The sequence below is a fragment of the Papilio polytes genome, unplaced genomic scaffold, assembly GCF_000836215.1.
Source record: "Papilio polytes unplaced genomic scaffold, Ppol_1.0 DF823980.1, whole genome shotgun sequence".
NCBI classification, from domain to species: Eukaryota; Metazoa; Arthropoda; class Insecta; order Lepidoptera; family Papilionidae; genus Papilio; species Papilio polytes.
The window spans coordinates 2,447,601-2,469,572 of record NW_013525224.1 but is presented as its reverse complement, the minus strand read 5'-3'; the positions used below and the strand labels follow the sequence as shown (position 1 = coordinate 2,469,572).

Here is a 21,972-nt window from a genome sequence, read left to right as displayed (position 1 = left end):
AAAATTGCTGTCTTTGTCTATATTATTAATGGTGTAAGCAACATTATAATACAAAATCTCGACATCGACATCGACATATTCTTTGGTTTTGTTGTGTTGGTTTTTTGGTTTATGTTTGACAATTTCAGAATTTTAGATTTCGATACTATTTGATTTGAGTTTTTGGATATATTATAAGCGAAACTTGTATTATAAAGCATTATAACAAGATATCACAATGGAAGGAAAAGCCACAAAAATGCCCAAAGTGGCCAAAGTAAGATAAACTATTATTTCCTTAACCTCTTTTGTTCATAAGTTTGCTTAATATTTTTTTAATCTTTCAGGTCAAAAACAAAGCACCTGCAGAAATACAAATAACAGCTGAACAACTGTTACGAGAAGCTAAGGAACGAGATTTGGAGATCTTACCCCCACCTCCAAAGCAGAAGATTTCTGACCCAGAAGAGCTTAGAGACTATCAGCATCGTAAACGGAAAGCATTCGAGGATAATATACGTAAAAATAGACAGGTGAGATATAAATTCAGTTATTTAATGATTTACTACATATCACAAAGTAATTCTATCATAGCCAAGAACTGTCCATTAGAATCAGGCATTTCTCTAATTTTAATGTCTTAAATTTAAATTTTGTTTTTATTTACATATCACTGGTTATTTTAGCTATATTTTATTACTAGAACTTAAGATAAATGGCTGACATTTTTGCCTTTTAAAAAGTAAACTTGGCTATTTGAATTAAATATTGTGAAAATGTATTATCATTCTAATTCTATACTTATATTATTTTTTTGTATTCAGGTAATCGGCAATTGGTTAAAATATGCCCAATGGGAGGAGTCACAGAAACAGATACAGAGAGCCCGTTCAATTTACGAGCGGGCTTTGGATGTGGATCATAGAAATGTTACTCTATGGTATGTATAAGAATAATTACAATTTATTTGAAATATATAAACTACAGGTGATTGAGAAAAATTTAACTGGACTGAAAAATAAAACAGTAAACTTTTGAACAAAGAAATCTCTCAAAGGTAAATAGAGATTACGGGATATGCCATTTCTTTAAATAATGTGCAAGGCTAGTAGCCACTCTGATAAGAAGAATACTGCTTAAGGGCGGTTGTTGATAGTTTATATCAAGTTTGTGCACTATTCCCTATATTTGTGTTATAATGTTCTGTACTATCTAGTCTGATAGAGTTTTACTTTTATATTACAGGCTTAAGTACACAGAGATGGAAATGCGTAACAGACAGGTGAACCATGCTCGTAACTTATGGGACAGAGGTGTGACAATATTACCAAGAGTATCACAGTTCTGGTATAAGTATACATATATGGAAGAAATGTTGGAGAATGTTGCTGGAGCAAGACAAGTGAGTATTTATTTTGTAAGAAATATAAAATATAACCCAACCAAATTAAGTTTTTAATTTAATCACTATTATACACTAATATCTACACAGTTTAAGATTTTCCATATTAGCAGTTGTTTTTGCCTCAAATTCGCATTTAAAAAGTTTTGTTTATTGTAGGTATTTGAGCGTTGGATGGAATGGCAACCAGATGAACAAGCTTGGCAAACATACATCAACTTTGAATTGCGCTACAAGGAACTGGATAGAGCGAGACAAATCTACGAAAGATTCGTCATGGTCCATCCTGATGTAAAGCACTGGATAAAGTATGCTAGATTTGAAGAAAATCATGGATTCATCAATAGTGCAAGAAAGGTTTATGAAAGAGCAGTGGAGTTCTTTGGAGATGAAGAAATTGATGAAAGACTGTTTATAGCTTTTGCTAAATTTGAAGAAAATCAAAAAGAACATGATAGAGCAAGGGTCATATATAAATATGCCTTAGACCATATTCCAAAAGATAAGAACAAAGAATTGTATAAAGCATACACAATTCACGAGAAGAAATATGGAGATAGGTCTGGAATTGAAGATGTGATAGTAAACAAGAGGAAATATATGTATGAGCAAGAAGTAATAGAAAATCCTACAAATTATGATGCTTGGTTTGATTATATACGCCTTGTTGAAAATGAAGGAAATGTGGATGATGTAAGGGATACATATGAAAGAGCAATAGCTAATGTACCACCATCAAAAGACAAACAATTCTGGCGGCGATATATTTACTTGTGGATTAATTACGCTTTGTATGAAGAATTGGAAGCAGAAGATATAGAAAGGACCAGACAAGTATACAGAACTTGTTTAGAGCTCATTCCTCACAAAATATTTACGTTTTCCAAGATCTGGTTAATGTATGCACAATTAGAAGTAAGATGTAAAAACCTAAAACAAGCTAGAAAGACATTAGGAATGGCATTAGGGATATGTCCCAGAGATAAATTATACAGAGGATATATTGATTTAGAAATCCAATTGCGAGAATTTGATAGATGTAGAATATTGTACCAAAAGTTTCTAGAGTATGGACCTGAAAATTGTATAACATGGATTAAATTTGCGGAATTGGAGACATTGCTTGGCGACATAGACAGAGCTCGAGCTATTTATGAAATAGCAGTCTCCCAGCCAAGATTAGATATGCCAGAGTTGTTGTGGAAAAGCTACATTGATTTTGAAGTATCCCAAGGTGAAACAGAAAAGGCTAGACAACTGTACGAAAGGTTATTGGAAAGAACTGTACATGTGAAAGTTTGGTTGTCATATGCTAAATTTGAACTTAATGCAGAAAATCCTGATAATATTAATGTTGATTTGGCAAGAAGGATTTATGAACGAGCAAATGATAGCCTTCGGAGTGCAGGAGAAAAGGAGTCAAGAGTTCTTCTTTTAGAAGCTTGGAAAGATTTCGAAGTGGAAATTGGTGAAGAATCAAAACTTGAAAAGGTCTTGTCTAAAATGCCTAGAAGAGTCAAAAAGCGACAAAAGATCGTCAGCGAAACTGGAGTGGAAGAAGGTTGGGAGGAAGTATTTGATTACATATTCCCTGAAGATGAAATGGTCAGACCGAATCTTAAATTGCTAGCAGCCGCTAAAAATTGGCGCAAACAAAAAGAAGTTGAAGAGGAACCATCAAATAATGCAGAGGAAAGCCAAGGTGATGAGTCACCATGCACTCCAGAATTGGATGATACACATAAGTCTTGAACAATACTAATAAATGTGTATGGCAATATATGAACATTTCATTTAGATTTCTCATAATTTTAATTTAGATTACCAGAACCAATGATGTATTGGCTAACATTCCAATACATTCATCGTTGCTTCTGGTAATATATACACTTTAATTTAACAAGGAAACAAAGTATGTTATTAAATCATATATTTTGATAATATTTCAATCGACATCTTCTGGTCTAACTGGATGTGATAAAGGAATAACAGATTTTTTATTCACATCTCTTGAGCAAGCCTTTCTCATATCTGAAAACAAATTGTTTATAAATTTAAAACATAACTTATATCATTTTAAAAAGATCAATGTAATTTAAGTAAATGATTCTCAATTTAATTACATTATTAAATTATTCTTTGCTAATGTAATATTTATTGTAATAAGAAGCTAAAACTATTAATTTACCATAAGCATCCTCATCAGGGTCTCCGGAATAATATTCTAATACAGTTCTATATACAATATATCCAAGATTTTTGTACATGTTGATTGCTACTTTGTTACTGACTCTCACAAACAGATCAACAAAATAAGCCTTTTTCCTGGAAATCAAATTACACTTATTATTTTGAAATATTTCAAGCCTAATGTAGCAATAACTGTTGTCACATAGAATAATTTAAATTAAAACTGTATGGGTCTTTCCTGTTGGGCCAATGGGCAAACACCCTTAACAAACTATACTTACTTTTCAGACACTTCTTCAAGTAAATTCATCAAAGTAGCAGCTAAACCCAACCTTCTGTAATCAGGACTGACAGTTAAAGCTGTTACATGACCGTGCCAGTTTTCACCGTGTCCTTCGGCTTTTCCCATTACTGAAATAAAAATTATACATACAGTTTAAACATGAACACAACATTACTTGTTAAACATTATATGCTTAAATAGGAGACTAAATCATAACAAATGTGTAACAAAAAATCTTCAGAGAGGTATAGACATTAAAGATATTTACTATAGCCCATTATTTCACCACTAGGAGATTCTGCAACTTGAAAATATTCCGGCCAATGTGCTAGGTATTGTGTGTAAAATGACAAACCATAGGTCTCAGTAAGGGGATCTAAATTTCTGTAAAATAAAAGAAAATTTTAACTCATCTCAATGTAAATAAAAATGAAAAATTTATTTTTAATGTACTAACACATTGTTAAAGTATAACATATCTTCACAAGTAAAGGGCCGGATAGTCGTCATAGCTTTACTCCAATGTTTAAGTATTTATTGTTAAAAAAGATGCTATTTATAACAATATGTTGAGGTGCTGTTGGAGTTGAAAGCTGTCAAAATAATCAAATAAAAGTTTGGTTATATTTTTACGTCAAAAAGCGCAGTAGACAAAGACACAAAGAATTTGAAATAAATAAGATTTTTTGTAGGTATCCCCAAGTATCCCTTTATAGACCCTTTGCTTAGGTCTTTAATGAAAGACTAAAATGCGACAACTTTTAATTTGCTACCGAAACCAAAGATTTTTGCCTAATTGTTTCCAATGAAAATAGCATTTTCAAGCATTAATTAACGCTAATTTGTAAATAAAAGTTTTTGTGCATAATATGTTTTTCCTTGAATAAGAGATATACAATTATTTATGGTCCAATAGCAGGTGTTAATTATCACCATACTTAAGTTATTAAACATATAATGTAATAGCACGTAGGTATAGTATAGTATAGGTAGTATAGCTTAACCAGAAGTACAAAAATTCATAAGGATCCACAATCTCCGTTTCTGCTGCAACACACGCCATGATATCATCTTTCTCTCCTCGTCCTCCTTTTATTTCCTTACTTAAAATAATTATACATTTTCTCAAGATCTGTTGATTTAAAAACTTTATAAATTTAAGATGTAATATGAAGTACTATAATTTATGTAGGGCGAAATATTTGTTTATTACAAAATAAACTCGATGACGCTTGTTTTTAATCATTTTACATGTTACATTTAACGATTTACAGACAACATTATAGATGAAAAGTGACGAAACGAGATTGTAAGCTGTCAACACTTTGAACCAAAACAATATCATTGCCATATGAAAAAATCAATTTAATGTTTGAGAGCTATTATCCTACTCGTTTTACCACATGTCTAAAAGCATATTTATTACTCTTCTACAAGCTAAAAAGCTCAAGTGGAGCGATCTATGGGCTTCTTGCAGTTTACCAACACGACAATGGCCGAATTGTCCGTATAAGATATTTTTTATTGGCTCGTACAGCCAAACCTGCCATGTCTTTGGTTTTAAAAATGGCGTATACAAGCTTTTTGTTTGCCGGTTTACGCTGTTGAATGATTAGTTTTCGAGACCCCGTGTGTACTCGGGCGACACGTAAACGTTGTGAATATGAAAATAAAGTACATGTGTAGGTACAATAATCGACACCATGAACTCTGTGAACAAATTTCTGTAGCGTTATGGTGAATTAGAATGGTGCCTGTGGTTTGTCAAGCTCGCACGTCGACAGGTTACCCATTCGTAACGTAAATATCACCCAGCGAGCGTTTTATATTTCAGATATGACAGCGTCGCAAAAGAGTAGATAATGGAGAGTTCAGAAGATGATGCGGGAACCGCAACAAACACTTCCCGCCGCCTATCGGCGCGGGAAAAAGATATCGGGCAAGCTGAGGACATCTGTGCAACTAGTAGTTTACAGCAAGATTCATCGGAAGCGCGAGATTCCTGCAAAACTCCCGCGATGTCTGAGGATAATTTCGATGGCGATAGCGTTCCTTCGCCATCGACGCAAGACGTCAACACTAGCACTGAAGCGATCCTCGACATGATCGATGAAATTGTTGACGGTCCTGGGGCTCCTAAACGTGTCCCACTTACAGTGGAGATGGTTGAATGTGCTCCAAAATGTCAATCTAACGATCGATTAGATGAGCAAATACAAACATCTCACAGTGAGTCTGAACATACCCTAACACAACCATCATTTTCTGAACAGGCAGTAATATCTAAAACAGACGAAGAAATTCCAAAAGAAGAAGTTAGTAGTGGCAGTTCATCAAACAATTTATTGAGAGAAATTGGCGATTTGTCAGAGACATGTCAATTAACAGTAAGTGAAAACAATGCAGAGCCAACAACTTCTCATGACACTGAAGATTCCTATTCTGTGTCGATTCCCAGCAGCCCAAACCCTAGTATTCCTGCCAGCAGTGTTGTGCAAACAGACCAAAGTGTTTCTGATAAGAATGAGGAAACATGTGAACGGACAGTGAAATGTGTTACGTCCAGTGATATCCAAGACAATGTTGTTATAGGGAGTGCGGAATGTTCATCAAGTGACACTAGTTTAAGTGATAGAGTGCCAGTTGAGGAAAGTGTGACAAAACCATTGCGGCGGCGCCTCGTGAGGCCAGCGCCGAGTGACCGCCGTCCTGATACCACTGTGTCCTCTACAGTGGACCTGCAAAGTATTAATGTAGAAGTTCATGAACAATCGAGTAGCGAGTGTGTTGTCAAAGATGTGTCCAGTTCATCAGATGCGGTGCCACCTGTATATGGTAATGTTAAGCCAGATGAGATTAGAAATGTAAGCGAAATTAGTATCTGCAAAGCAGAAACATCAAGTCCTACTAAAAAAATTAAACTCATTAGACAAAAAGTACTTCCCCAAGTAAGTTATAGAGATAATTCCCATGTAAAGAAATCACCTGTTAGGGATCAATGTCAATCAACATCTGAAATCCTACCAAATGAATCTACTTCAGAATTAAATGTAATAAGCACATCAAAATCAGATATTGACAATGAAATATCGGATAATAATATGATTAGCATAGACATTGTTCCAAACACACCTAATATACCAACAATAACATTGAATGAAAGTTCTGTGGAAGAAAATAATACCGAGAAACAACCAAATGAATGTTCAAGTAACAAGATAGAACCAGAAGAAAGTCTGACAGATCTGAAGAAAATTCCATCAATAAAGTTAAATATATCTTTGACAAGTGAAACAGCAGAGTCAACTACAAAGCTCTCTGAAGAAAAAAATGACAACAGCTGCGGTGATATTGTTAATAATGAATTGATTATTGTTAATGAATCAGAGAAACAAGTACCAAAACTCACTATAAAATTAGGCAATAAACCTGAGGAAACTAAACCTCCTGTACCGAAGTTAACAATAAAACCAATTAGACCACCCTCAGAGGAAGAAAACAAATCTGATTTCCAAGAAAAAATACCATGTATAACAAAATTAAATATTAAACCTATACCTAAAAGACCTGAAAAAATAAATGATGAACATCGAAAATCTAGCAGTAGTGAAATATCTGAATCAGAATATTCAGAAAACGATGAAAGTACAAGCACATCAGATCAGGCTTCGGCTTCAGATCAAGGACCGGCAGATGTTGTGCCAAAAGTAACTATTAAATTGGGTAAAGTTGGCACTGAAGCCGAAGGGCAATTTTATACAGAGAAAAATATACCGAAACTAACCATAAAAGGTATTCAACATAATGAAAATGATGATCCAGATGGTTTGCCTACATTGAAACTAGTCATCACTCAAAGTGATGATTCTCAGACTGAAAAAATACCCAAGTTAACAATTAAAACAGTAGCAAAATCGGACAGCCAGCCACTTAGTCCAAAGCTTACAATCAAACCTATCAAGCCACCAGACACTGCTGCCAAGGATAGTACTACTTGTAGTGACACGGAAATTCAACAAATACCAAAATTAAAAATATCAACAGACTCATTTACCTCAATAGAGGGAAAAGACCGTCACATACCTAAAATTACAATAAAACCAATTTTAAATACAGATCATTTAAAAAAAGTGAGCTCATGTGAAACCTATGAACAAATCCCTGCTGTAACTAAGCTTAATATTAAACCAATTCCTAAGCCAGATAGTACAGATATAACAGAAAAATTGGAGGATAAAGTTCCTGTAGTTTCAAAACTAAATATTAAGCCTGTAATTAAACCTAAAGATAATGAGATAGATTGTAATAGAGAAGATATAGAGATACCTAAAATTACAAAAATAAATATAAAACCAATAAAAAAGCCTGATGTTAAATTGGAAGAAAAAGACTGTGATCCTAAAGTTGAATTAGATGAAAATAATATACCTGTTGTTACGAAAATTAATATTAAGCCTATAATTAAGCCAGAAGATGAAGATATGTCAAAAGATGAAGTTTCCGAAAATCAATCCTCAGAAACTGGAAATTCTAGTGATGATAATACAGACAACATACCTGTTGTAACCAAAATCAATATAAAACCCATTTTAAGACCAAGTGAAACAGAAGAATCAAGACCTAGCATATCAAATGTGGACAATATTCCTGTTGTATCTAAAATTAATATAAAACCTATCATAAAGCCAGAAGAAAATACTTCTACTCTATCACCTAAAAAAGAGAGTTTACGTAGCTTAGAGCATAGAAATTCTATCATACCAGTCGTTACTAAACTAAATATTAAGCCTGTTTTGAAACCTGATGATGTCCACAAAGTTAATGATGATTGTGAAGAAGCAGTAGTTAAAAATCCACCTCTGGTTATGAAAATTAATATGAAAACCGTTGATACAAGTGGCAGTGAAAAACTTGTCAATTCTGATAAGTGTGAAGACAAAGACATGCATATGAACAGTGTAGATGACAATGTACTTTCAAAAACCAATTTTAAACTGGCCACAAAACCCATCAAAGAGGCTGGTAATATAAAAACTACTGAATGTACAGAACATAACTCTGCCATGGATGAAAAAACATGTAGTAATGTTGATACAAAAGTTACAGAAGTGCAGAGAAGCATGACCCCATTGCCAAAACAAAACTGTATTGCTAAAGCTAATGAAACAGATACTGATGCACATATTGCACCCATGGAAAAGTCTGTCACCATTGAAATAAAGAAAAATATCACATATGACTCCACAGTATCTCAAGAAAATGTAGTTCTTGATATAAATAAAGTTGAATCTAACATTAATAAATTGGATGGGACATGTCAAGTAAAATTATTAAGTGATCAGACTAATGATGTTGTAATATTAGATGATTACGATGGTAGTAATTTGACTCCGGACTGTACTATAACTAAAGTTATTAACAAGCAACAACATTCACCTTCAATACAAAATTGTACTTTATTGAAGAAACTCCTGGAAACAAAAAGTGATGTTTTAAGTAATGTTGAAGAAAGCAAATCTGTTACAAGTAATTGCTTGTCACCCACCTTAAGGTCAAAGACCCCGTGTTCAGAAAACAAGGAACTTACTACAAATAGCAGTAAAGACATAACTAATACTGAACTTTGCTCTAAAATTGATGCAGTCAGCAATATTACCATAACTTCAAAAGATGGAGTAGTTGAAACTCCTTTTAAAGTTAATATGATGCAAGGAGTTTCTAAAGAACTGAGTGAAAGCTTATCAAAACCCTTAGAAATAACAGTATCGGAAAAAATAACTAATCAAAGTTCAGGCCAAGATTCACCTAGAATTATATTAAAAATAAATAAGACTGACCATGGTGCATCTGCTAAAATAATCACTGAGGATCCAAAAAGACCAGAACAACAAATGTATACAACAGAAAACACTCAAAATGAGATAAATGACAATGAAAATAATAAAAAGAATATCATAAACATCAGGAGGAAACAAACTGTAAATCTCAGTCCAACAATACAATTGGGAAAAAGATTAAGGAGTTCTAGGATTGTAGAAAATTCTGACAAGTCACCCTTAGTTAAAAAGAATATCATAAAACGACCGTCCACTGCAATTACAAGTCCAACTCACAACAAAGAACCAGAACTATCAGTGCTTGAAACAAAAAGGTTAAAACTAGGACAACTTTTATCTAATAAATCATTATCTATGAGCCCTGTTATAAACAAAGCAGAAGAATTGTCACCAACAAATAAACTTTCACTAGAAATTAAACAAGGAGGAAAGCTTGTCAATCACACAGTCCTAAAAAATGAAAACTGTGCAAAAAATGGCAATTCTAAATTACACAACATATTATCCAACTTCCAACCTAAAATACAGGTTAAGCCCTTTAATGATATGTGTCATTCAGAAAAGAATTCTAGTATAACAACTGAACTTGAATCCAGTACGTCAACAGGCAGCTCTGACAGAGTAGAAATTATAACTATAGGAAAAAGCCACTCAGAAGCACCAGAATTAATTTTTAATGATAATTCTGAATTACATGACTTCAACATACCATCAGAGTCACAAGATCCTCTTGAAGTGAGTGGGTTAAAGGCGCCCTCAAGTGTGCACAATGAGAATTTCAACATTCCTAATTCTACCCCCTCGATGATGGCTTCTACACCACAACCAAAAAAGCGCGGTCGACCACGTAAAATCCCGCTTTCGGAAGGCGCCAAAATTGTCTTGCCAACTCCTGCCCTAGAGGAGAGACCTCAAAGGTCTTTACGCTTATCAAGGTAAAATTTATTCCCTTTTAAAACACTATTTTCTAATAAGATTTTTTTTATATGATTGAATATCTAAATACCATTTTCAGGGATAGGCCCATGATATTGACAAAACCCAGAGGTAGAGGTCGCGGGCGTGGCTCTCGACGCCTAGACACCTCGTCAAGCAACACACCAGAGACAGTTACGGATGCAGCTAACAAATTTTTCAAAGAACAAAAAACTACCGAAATTATAGATCTGACTAGTTCAAGAATAAAATTGCCGCGGATGACCGAAGCCCTAGATAAAATGCCTTGTTCGACCCCTATTAGTAGTAGAAGACGAAATTCATCTATGGGAGATTTGAAACTCTTTAGTGATGCCCCAGAATTAAAAGTTGTGCTTGATGCTACACTTCCCAATTTGGAAAATTCGTATTTAAAGTCACCTGAAATGAACGAAGGGCGGGGGCGCGGGACGAGAGGCGGGCGCGGCAGCCGCGGGGGGCGGGGCCGTGCAGCTGGCCGCTCGCCGCGCGCCCGCGGCCGGGGGCGGGGAGGGGGCCGCGGCGCCATGTACATGAAGGTGAGGTACTAATGCATTACACAGATTAGTTACAATTATTTAATTGTTAACATTATTAATAATTTTACTCACTCTCTTGTATTCTAAATGTTTTCTTTATTTCAGGAAACTATGGGGATATATGGTCGTGTTTGTGGGCCGGCGACAACAACAGTACAATTATTTGAAGAGGAGACTTGTATGATGGATGACAATGCCACTCCTGCAAAGTGAGTCTCTAATATAGATATTTTTAAAATGTTGAAACATGCATCGTTTTAATACATTTTCGTCTATTCCAATTGCAGGCCATCACATTTACTTGACGAAGATTCACAAAGCTCTGTAAAGAGTTCAACAAACGAAAGTAGTAAAACAAAGAAGTCAAAGTTTGCAGAGTTATTTGACAGGTATATAATGTTACTTTTTATATATGTAAATCATAATTCATATAAATTGTTGCTTAAAAGGTAATTTGTTTTACAGTAATAAAGAGTGGACTGCCGCTGATGTCAAAGAGTACACCTGGCCACCTCCAGAACAGTCGGCTGCAGAACATCAGGTAAATATTAAATTTTATTTATTTGGCATGTCAGAAACAATAAACTGTTTTGCTGATGTGCCAACTCTATTGGCATACATAAAGAATGACATATTGCTGTTTATCTGTCTATCCTGTACTTAATTCAAATTATTGCAATGGTAATTTGAGTTAAATCGATATCAGAAATTATTTTTCAAATAAAGTTTATTTCTAATACTGGACAAATAATCTATTGAGGCTATTAACTTAATAGTCAGTTTATCAGATGTAAACATATAAATCATATCTTAAAATAGTTTGAAGAAACTTCATTAACTGCTCAAAACTAAATGTAAACAACATTGTTAAATATTGTTAACACATCTCATTTCAGGTAAAAAAATATTTTAAACATAGGACTTTTTATTTTATTTTTACATTTAGTTTTTACTGTCAACTTCATTTACATCCCCACAATATTTTATGTACATTATTATCAGCATAATTTTTTTAAGGAATTTAAATATCCATAGAATAAATAATAATTGATTTCTATTTATATTGATACATGACTATTTGATAGATTATGGTGATAGATTTAAAATGATTTTAGAATTTTACTTTTTAAATCTTGCTTGTGAATCTTTACTTGAGTGTATTAACATTTTTTTCAGGTAATGATGATTCAAGAACAAGTTGCAATGTTCCTTGGAGTTAAAAGTTTCAAACGGCGGTATCCAGAATTAAAAAGAAGAACAATAAGTGGTGAAGAAAGAGACTATGTACTCAGCAAAGGACTTGTCACGGAAGCACTTTGCGATCTTGGTAAGTGTCAACATTAATACCAGACATAACACAACAGTCACTTAGTGGAGATATAAGTTTTGCATTTAATTTAATAATTTATTATAGCTCATTGAATGTTGACAACATCTGGTTTTATAAGAGGTTGATGTCAAGGTTAATACCCCCCAGTATGTAATTCTTTGTGGGAGATTGTTTTAGAGATTAATTTTAGTTATCAAGTAAGATACATCTTCTAAATTAAGCGCTTTCTAATGTAGATAAAGTAATTTTTATTCTTCTATACAATAAAAAAAGTAGTAAAATGTTTTAAATACTGTATTTTCAAAGATATTCAAAGGAATCAATATTTTGTTATTTAAATGTTTGCATAATGTAAACCCACAGTCAGATGTAACCAATTTTTTTAACAGGTATAACAGCAGTAGACGCAAGTGACGTTTTGGACATAATGCTTTCCGACTACCCGCACAAATATGAAGACTACCGGTCTCATCAATGTAGGAAACAGATCTCCGAACCAACGGAAGAGACGGTGGAAGAAGTCAAAGTGGAGGAGGTGAAGGAGGAGAAGGTTGATGTGAAACCGGAACCGAAACCAGTGGAGCAAAAACCGGAACCACCGAAAGTCGATCCAGAGAAAGCTAGACAGGTAAACTTTAGACACTGGAAAGGTTTTTGCTCTTTTTTTTTTTTCATTTTATCCTAATAAGTTAATAACAGCAAGAAACATAGGATTGATTCATTTTTTTATTGATTAACTATCAAACTGTAACTAATATGAAGTTAATAACAATGAATCTTTTTTCAAATTAGCTTGTAATGACCAGAACATTGTATTGTTGGTGCTACTTATAATAGGCTTATTTTATTTAACCTTAAGTTTTTAACACTTACGGATTAATACTGAGACTATTGTTAGACAATTTACTTTGAAAGCAACACTCCCTAACTTCCAACATCATGCTGGTTAATTGCCTTGTACAGGTGGCTTTATCATTTAAGACGTTACATATGTAAATGTCGTTGTCTATTCTTTTAAAAACTAAAAAAAACCTACAAAATGTGTGTTAGGAGATGGCAGCGGCTGCGATAGCATCGGCCAGCGAGTGGAACGCGCGGCTGAACTCCGTGCGGCGGCCGGCGTGCGCGGACCTGCAGTCGCTGACGCTGCTGCGCCGGCGCGCGCCGCCGCCGCCGCCGCCGCCGCCGCGCGCGCGCCCGCCGCTCGGCTTCTACCCCCTCGCGCTGCTGCCCGGACAGTACCAGCACTGCTACAGGATCTACTCCGCTGAACAACTCAGGTACCTCCTTCACTCTTAAATGCACATTTTACACTGGTAGAGCCCGTTTTAGGTCGGCTCGCCCACCGCAATACCACGAACACACAGAAGACAGACGTGAAGTGGGAGGAGTTCCGCGTTTTGTCTGATGAGTGTGGTGCTGGAGACCTAATTTTAGTCCCTTTCCCTTCCCACCATTTTCGTTAGAGGAAAAGATGGATCTTTATGTGCGTCTCCTCTGACGTTTAAGGGTAGGCAACGCCACTGCAATAGAGGATGTCTATGGGCAGCGGTAGCTTCGCCATTTCAGCGCATTCAGGTGGCCACTTGCTTGTTTGCCACCTTATAATATAAAAAGAAAAAACTATATTATTAGCCTAGTAGGAATTAGGTGTAAGAAAGTCTCGAAAGAAAGTTTATTAAACGACTTTTAAATTGCAGGTGAAAATAAATGAATTTTAAATAGAACACTAATGACATAGTAAATTAATAAATAAGATAGAGTGATCCTGCTTAGAACATTTTTATAGTGTAAGGTGACAAACGAGCCATCAGTCGCCGCCTCTACATCTCTACTAATGTAATTTGTTCAAACAGATATTTCCCGTTGAACACTGCGCTGGCGGCGCCGCCGGCGGTGGTCTCCGCGGAGTCCAGCTCCGACTCGGAGCCCGACTGGCTCGACCACTCCTCCTCCGACGACACCGACGTCGATATACACCCGCCTAAGGTTTCAACTAATATTTACTATTCATTTTGATACATCAACCACCGCATTCAGCACCTCATAGTATAGATTTAGTATGAGATATAACATTAAAGGCAATCCTTTAACACAATCAACTCACCATCAAAGACCAACAACAACCATGTAAAAATGCTAAGTGTAGCAGTAATATTGTTAATGACCTAGATTAGGTTATGCTGGAGACTTAATTTATTCCCACCTTTTTCTTATGTGAAAAATTAAGCAAGGTTTGGATTTGACGAAGGAGAGGACGTCTGAGTGGGGGATACTTCCTTCCTTTTCTCTTTCTTCTTGTTTATCATTTTTTGAGATAAAATTATTAGATAACATATTTTTTAAATGTTGGATTTTTTTAATTAAATTGTATATTTTAGCGTAAAAAGTTGACAAAGACGAAGCGCAGCAGCCAGCAGGGCGAGGTTGGGGGCGGGGGCGCGCGCGAGGAGGAGGCGGACACGTGCCGCGCGTGCGGCCTGCGCATTGAGGCCAACCGCAAGTACACGCACGAGAGGTTCCTCGTCTGCGCCAACTGTAATGCTAAACGTGAGTACTCTCTCCCACTTTATACCCTTTCTGTAATTTATTTAATGTACTAAAAAGAAATACTTTTCGTCGTGGATGTAAACGAAAGTATTAAATAAAGTCATTTTCCTTGTCAATTGATGGTTCTGATGGCGAGTGAAATAAAATGTTATTTATTAAAAAGAGATATGTCCTTATGATCTTCAAAATCCTCATGGTTGACATAATCAAGAAATGGGTGATGACTGAAGTAACGGATGTTAGTTATGTGGAGGACAAATATATGTACCGACCCTAGGTCAGTGGGATAGAGGAAGATGATATGTTTTCAGTATTCTTTATAAATAAATTGTAGTGATAGTAATCAACAATCGTAAAGTATCGTATCTCGGCGACGTGCTCAGGCATGACAGATATGATCTCCTCCAACTCATCTTGATGGGAAAAGTTGTCGGCACAAGGAGTGTTGGTCGTCAAAAGAAATGGTGGTTACGCAATATCCGAGAGTGGACAGAAATTGCGAGTGCCGCTAAACTGTTTCGCCTCGCAAGAGATAAAGTTAAATTTGGAGAGCTGACTGCCCACCTTCGCTATTCGGAGAGGGACCTTAAGAAGAAGAAGCAACAATGATATGTGTTATTTGTGTATTGCAGTGCACCCCGGGTGCGTGGAGCTGAGCGCGGACACGATCCGCAAGTGCCGCGAGTACGCGTGGCAGTGCGCCGAGTGCAAGACGTGCTGCGCCTGCCGCCTGCCCGCCGACGACGACAAGATGCTCTTCTGCGACCTCTGCGACCGCGGCTTCCACATCTACTGCGTCGGCCTGCGGCACGTGCCCAGCGGTAAGTCGCCCATACACATATTAATGGTGAAACAATTATTAAAATCGCTCCGGTAGTTTTTGATTTATTTCAATACAAACAAAAATACAAATCTTTTCTCTTTATAACATAGTATAGATATGTATGTACAGTGTCTGTTATTTTATACGTTGAGCACAATCACCATTGTTCATAATTTGTACTCATATTCTATTAATTTCATACAAGAATAAACTAGGCTATAAAATATTGCTTCGGTGATACTTTTTAACAAATCTATCTACCATTTATGGTTTAAAATTTATGTTACCTGAGAATTATTAATTTTGTACTCCGATTCCAGGGTAGGCAAACTAAATCTTATGTTAATGATTATTGGCTTGTATTTAATAGCAAAGATGTTTACAGGTCGCTGGCACTGCGCGGAGTGCGCGGTGTGCAAGTCGTGCGGGGCGCGCGAGCCGGGCGGGGGCGGGGGCGGCGGCGGCGGGGGCGGGGGCGAGGCGGCGTGCGGCGGCGCGCCCCCCGAGTGGCACCACCAGACGCGCCGCGGCCCCGGCGGACACAAGCTCTACTCGCACTCGCTCTGCACGCCCTGCGCCAGGTCAGTACACCACAACCACAACCACCACGCTCAACACACAACCACCACGATCACTACACAACCACCACTATCATCACACGACCACCACGATCACCACATGTGACCAGCAGAGAACACCACAAATACTCATAAGTTCAGTTGACACTCTTGAAATCATTTAAAACAAGTAAACTATAACATAATTTTATGAACTATTCGGCATGAAGTTAATTATAAAACTCGTGACAATCTTTTTGTAATTCAGTAAAATTAAACTACAAAATTTATTGTAATTGTGATATTATTTACATGTTTTAAATACGTAAATAATTGCGTCCGAATACTGAAACGAACTAGAAACGTTTGGCTTCATAAATACTTCTTACAAAATGTAAGCAATAACATTTAAACATTTTATTTGAAGTTCTAAGATGCTGTAAGATATTAAAATATCATTTCAATATTTAGGCGTAATTTTCCTAAACGACTAGTTTACTAGCTGCCGGAATATTACAAAAGGAAAACCCATCATGATATATTTTTACTTATTATTAAGAAAATTGTGAGGCATAACTATTTATAGTTATTAGTAAAATTATAAACAAAATGATTAAGAATATTCAATATATTCAGGCTGATAATGGGGGCGCAGTAGAAGACGTATTGTGGACCTATCAGAACTATTTGTTGCTGTAACGTTGGTAGATGTACTTTGTACTGTACTGTACTGTACTATATTGTACTGTACTGTACTGTACTATCCTGTCTGTGCGTGTTGTACTAACTACCTCACTGACCATGCTTACGTAGCCTTGACCCTCATCTCTGACCCGCAGCATTCTTACGCACAAATGTTGGCTGCCTAATTCTACTAAGTACGGGCCAACAACTAATTGGTTAGATTGATGTCAAAATTTACTTTCAATGTTGTTATTTAGAAGAATTAGGCTATGTAATGTTGCATGCTACACCCCTTCAAATGTTTAGAAGACTGACTGCCTTTGTTTTTAATTTTTTAGTGTTTTTTTTTAACTTTGGCAGATAGTTTTCTTTTGCGAAACAGTAGTGGCCAGTTTTATTGTTATGGTTACTCTCTGTTTTACTATTTTTACTATTGATAATGAATTCATTAGATTTTAAAAACATTCAGGTGTTATAAAGAATTAATTGGTTTGTTTAAGCTTTTTGTTCCTTCGATCGCTGTTAGGTGATGACTGGATCGCTCCCTCGTGTCCCACTAACATCTATCATTTGTTCAAACAAAACTAACACGGGCATAGAATTACATCGAATTCACCGCATTCACTAACTGGACTATTTTTATTACTTCCCTTCTGACTCAACGCGTATTTTACGAATTAAATCATTACATATAAAATTTTAGCGGAACTATATGGTAATTTTAAAACCATTCAAAACACAGAAGTACAAAAAACAAACATATGTGTACCAACAAAAGCATGAGTTTTACCAAAATTACCTATACTGGTGCGTTAATATAAGTAATAAATATAAAATAGCTTCAAAATACAAAAATATATATTCTACTTCGCGTTTTCGCGCAGGCGTCGAAAGTCTATGATTTAGGCTACGTCTTAAGGGCGGTCACTACCCCGCCCCATTGATGATGCCCATTTGCACTTATATGTTTCACATCTCATGAATCTGATAGGTTATTTGTCGTAGGTATCTAAAAGTAGTAAAGAAAAAATGGTTAATGTTGTAAAAATGTAAGGTTTTATTTTCTAATTCAGTTCGGTTCCTATTTCAATCCTAGTACATTATCACAATCGACATCGAATAGACCGCGACGATTTTTATTAACACGGAAATAAAACACCGAGTAGGTTGTGTTCTTTCAAACTATGTTCTACATCTATGTCAAATTTAATCGAGATTTGGTAATTCGTTTTGGAGATACCTTCTATTATTCGCGTTTATAATATTAGTAAGATTGTAAATTACGGATATTTCGTGGTATATTTATTTTAAAAGCGAGGTAGAAGGGAAGTAATAAAAGCAGCGTGTGACGTGTGCTGCGGTACGCGGCTGGCGGCCGGCGGCTGTTGTCAGTGGACACTAATGTCGTGTTTCTGTTCCGGTGGTTGTCGCGTGCGGTCCGTGTGTGTGTGTGCGTGCGTAGGGCGTATCGCATCGGTCGCTACTGCCCGCTGTGCGAGCGCTCCTTCATCGGGCCTAAGGGGACTATGCAGCTCGTCATATGTAAACTCTGCGATAGGCAACTGCATCAAGGTACGTCAACGGCACGCAGTAGACGCTCCTAGCCTTGCTCGCCCCGCCCCGACTCCGCCCCACTACGCTATTGGCTGGTTGTAAAATGACCTTGAATCTATTTTAATTGTCCTTAAAAAATGATTTTTCGAAAAAAACAGCAATTTTCTTTAAACGTATAACTAAAACCCGTTAAACAAAATTAGGATTTCAACTAAATTTTTTAAATCAACACTTGTGATATTCATTTGTGCTAGTAAGAGCACACTATTATTTGCGCCATAGAAAAATCTATTACTGTTAAACATTAAAATTGTCAATTATATGCTCAAAGTTACAGTTTAAATTTGATTTTTATTACGTAAAATACTTTTTCAATAAAAAAGGTGCAAAAAATCTTTCATTGAAGAGGTATCGCATGAAAACATTATACAGCCTTCTAAGATACATTTCAGAGATCGCCCGATAACTTCACGTGTCCTTTTATAACTAGTCATACATATCTAATTATTTCACATTATAAAGATATATTTCTTTAATAGTTATATTAGTATTGCAAGAAATATATCTCTATATTAACGCTTTTGCTTTCATTTGCTTTACATCCATGTGCATGCATACCGATGTTCATTAGAATGTTATGGAATGAGTAACAATACATTAATTTGTGCTTTTTTATACGCTAACTTCCATTACAAATTCACCACCTGAAAAAAGATATCCACAAACTAAATTAAAACAAGGTTAATGTATAAAGCTACAGTTGAAGATATTAAATATATAAATCATAATGATGCTTCATTTTTGTGTTAGATTTGTTAGACAAAACGTATGGGTGAACGCATGATATATATACACTATACATATAATCTGCCTCGATTAGAACATAGCTGACTACGGAACGCAAATAGTAAGATTCGCGGGAGAAAACTTTCGCAAATAGTCGAATAGAACTGCCGAGTTGTGTGTGCTATAGACGCATCTCTAGCCAATATCTGATTTTGAACTCGGTTTAAGACTGCACACTAAACTTTGCACTGAAACAAGTACAACCGAGTTCAAGGTCATTGAATAAATGAAAACTGTACGTAAATGTGTTTAATTTTTTCCGTAGACTGCGTTAAGCAGACTGTGAGCAAGTTGAAGGTGATGGACTACACGTGCGGGGACTGCCGGCGCGGCGGCATCACGTCCCGCGCGGCCGCCGTGCGCCTCGCGCCTCGCACCATCGCCACGCTGTTCATGGCGAAGCGTCGCTTCAACAAATACGCGCACCGCCAGTACATGAAGAGTCGCGGGCAGACCTCCAAAGTCTCTGAGAACTCGGACGTCGCGGACGACACGATAGAGTCTTGCGACCGCCCCGAGCGTCCCGACGACGCGTCCGACGTCTCCGACGCGGCCGAGGAGGTGAACGACCCGCTCGACGTCGCCGACCACCGGCCCGACGGCGCGGAGTGAACGTAGTGTTACGGTGTTATCTATAGTGCAAGGTGGTGAGGGCGGACCGCCCAGTGTGCGTCGTGGCTTAATTTTCATTCGTGCATCGGACACTGCGAGTGACTGTATATTGACAATGTAATATATCTAGCTGTTATTAGTCTATACATAACTCTTATCCGCTTCGGTAATACGGTTGTAAGGTAAACTGTTGCATAAATCTGATTAATATACGTTTAATTAGTAGGCTATGTATATGTAAGTTGTCGGAGTGCAGACGGAGGCCGCGGTCGGTCAGGTAGCCGTAGTTCGCAGGTCACTAACACGTAAAATGTACAGTAACTTAATACTAACTTCACTATGTGGGTAGCTGGGCAATCATACTATTTTTTATTATTAATAGTTTTTTTATGTTTGCTGCAAAAATCATGTTTGCATCCCTTGTGAATTATTTATGTTAAGGAGAGTCAAATATAAGAGATTGAATCGTATGATGTTTCGTTAAATGGATGTATTATCGTTTTGTCATCGACATGTTGTTTATATACGTTTTGTGAATGGTTTTATATTGTGTAATGTCTGACCTATGTTCTATTTGCACATGATTTCTCAAAAATTGGAAAATAAATTGTATATTATAAATGAATCTGCCTTTTAATGCATTTGTGATGCAATCATTTTGTTTTAAAATTGGTTATCATTTGAAAAATGTTCAAAAGAAGACAGAGCGCATTTTTTTTTTTGAGAATAGATTAATTTTAGACTATTGTTAATTTTTTTCCTTAATAAGGTATTTATTTTAGTTATACGTTTATATGGATACAACTGTATACAATATGCCCCTATATTATACATACATAACGGATTATAAGAGGATATGTTGAAATTCACCATTTAATTTTTTGATTATAAAACATACTGTGATGTCTATACAATTTTTCTAATGAAACAACTTCATCACAATATCTTTCAATTCGAAGTTTTATTAAGATATTGTTTAAATAATTAAAACTATAATTATAAGAATACTTTGGAGTTTATTTTAACTTGGTTCAAACGAATTTCAGCAGCTTTTCCTCAAAATGTTTATTTAAGGCGAAACGCAATCTTTGGTCAGAACTAATCGTAACAATTATTTGCGTAACCGTGGTCTTCCACTGATGAAAACAATTGTATCAAAACATTCTTATTCTTTTCTTTAAAGAAACATGTTTCGATACATCAATGTAATTTCACGGGAACTTGACACAATATAGTTTACCATAACTTAATCATATATACTCGTATTATACTAAAAGCCAAGACTTGCTCTAAAGACTAGCGTTTCGTTTTATTCTCGAAGTACAAAACACATACGCTAAAACTTATATTATATAATTTATTCATTTATCCTGGAAAATTATATAAGCCCAATAAATATAGAATTACTATAGAGAATCAAATAAATTATTTAACTCAGAGGTATATGTTTATTTTCATTATTAAGAAATTATTTATTGTAAATGATAACCATAGGTATATAACCAATGCAGACCAAAACCAGAGCACAATAACGTCTCCGGAGATCTTTTGTTAGAGTAAATTGTTACAGCATTATATTTTATATCGAAAATCTCGATTAGACTTTAAATTGCCTAATCTATAGGTTATATATCTATGGATATAAGATAAAATTAAAATATAAATTGGGCGCTAATACTTTTTCACGGCAGGAGCTAAACTTGAACAATAATTCGATGCACAAAAGCATAGAACTATTTCAGCCGTTAATCAGACACAAGAATCAATATACGAAATATCTTAGTATGAAAGCAATTGTTTTCTCACGTGATTCTTGAGTTAACAAATAAATA

General features: G+C 35.8%; 3 protein-coding genes across 3 annotated transcripts; 2 read left to right on the top strand and 1 right to left on the bottom strand.

The window, feature by feature from the left end:
* The first annotated feature begins 92 nt into the window (after positions 1–92).
* LOC106101594 (protein crooked neck) lies at positions 93–3,180 on the top strand. The gene is made up of 5 exons (XM_013280881.1): positions 93–256; positions 327–512; positions 804–919; positions 1,225–1,381; positions 1,541–3,180. Exons 1-5 carry the CDS (start codon positions 218–220, stop codon positions 3,131–3,133), a joined length of 2,091 nt encoding a protein of 696 aa, XP_013136335.1. The 5' UTR covers positions 93–217; the 3' UTR covers positions 3,134–3,180.
* A 116-nt stretch (positions 3,181–3,296) lies between these two features.
* Positions 3,297–4,616, bottom strand: LOC106101595 (N-alpha-acetyltransferase 20). Its single transcript, XM_013280882.1, has 5 exons — positions 4,312–4,616; positions 4,123–4,238; positions 3,853–3,982; positions 3,570–3,706; positions 3,297–3,412 (listed from the first exon to the last, which is right to left on the bottom strand). The coding sequence occupies exons 1-5, from the start codon at positions 4,362–4,364 to the stop codon at positions 3,327–3,329; spliced, it is 522 nt and encodes a 173-aa protein (XP_013136336.1). The 5' UTR covers positions 4,365–4,616; the 3' UTR covers positions 3,297–3,326.
* A 747-nt stretch (positions 4,617–5,363) lies between these two features.
* Positions 5,364–21,391, top strand: LOC106101554. The gene is made up of 15 exons (XM_013280804.1): positions 5,364–5,536; positions 5,689–10,626; positions 10,707–11,184; positions 11,290–11,393; positions 11,472–11,573; positions 11,650–11,725; positions 12,361–12,511; positions 12,904–13,142; positions 13,565–13,794; positions 14,371–14,503; positions 14,896–15,064; positions 15,697–15,885; positions 16,273–16,468; positions 18,591–18,700; positions 19,794–21,391. Exons 2-15 carry the CDS (start codon positions 5,717–5,719, stop codon positions 20,138–20,140), a joined length of 7,434 nt encoding a protein of 2,477 aa, XP_013136258.1. The 5' UTR covers positions 5,364–5,536; positions 5,689–5,716; the 3' UTR covers positions 20,141–21,391.
* Positions 21,392–21,972: the final 581 nt, after the last annotated feature.

What these genes read in the sequence shown, in the direction of transcription:
- LOC106101594 (XM_013280881.1), top strand. Translation starts at nt 218, where the DNA reads ATGGAAGGAAAAGCCACAAAAATGCCCAAAGTGGCCAAA. An exon ending in AAATGCCCAAAGTGGCCAAA is followed by an intron (nt 257 to 326) that starts GTAAGATAAACT and finishes TTAATCTTTCAG; the next exon opens with GTCAAAAACAAAGCACCTGC. An exon ending in ATGTTGCTGGAGCAAGACAA is followed by an intron (nt 1,382 to 1,540) that starts GTGAGTATTTAT and finishes TGTTTATTGTAG; the next exon opens with GTATTTGAGCGTTGGATGGA.
- LOC106101595 (XM_013280882.1), bottom strand. Translation starts at nt 4,364, where the DNA reads ATGACGACTATCCGGCCCTTTACTTGTGAAGATATGTTATACTTTAAC. An exon ending in TGGTGAAATAATGGGCTATA is followed by an intron (nt 3,983 to 4,122) that starts GTAAATATCTTT and finishes TTTTTATTTCAG; the next exon opens with TAATGGGAAAAGCCGAAGGA. An exon ending in CCCTGATGAGGATGCTTATG is followed by an intron (nt 3,413 to 3,569) that starts GTAAATTAATAG and finishes ATTTGTTTTCAG; the next exon opens with ATATGAGAAAGGCTTGCTCA.
- LOC106101554 (XM_013280804.1), top strand. Translation starts at nt 5,717, where the DNA reads ATGGAGAGTTCAGAAGATGATGCGGGAACCGCAACAAACACTTCCCGC. An exon ending in GGAAGCACTTTGCGATCTTG is followed by an intron (nt 12,512 to 12,903) that starts GTAAGTGTCAAC and finishes TTTTTTTAACAG; the next exon opens with GTATAACAGCAGTAGACGCA. An exon ending in ATCCAGAGAAAGCTAGACAG is followed by an intron (nt 13,143 to 13,564) that starts GTAAACTTTAGA and finishes AATGTGTGTTAG; the next exon opens with GAGATGGCAGCGGCTGCGAT.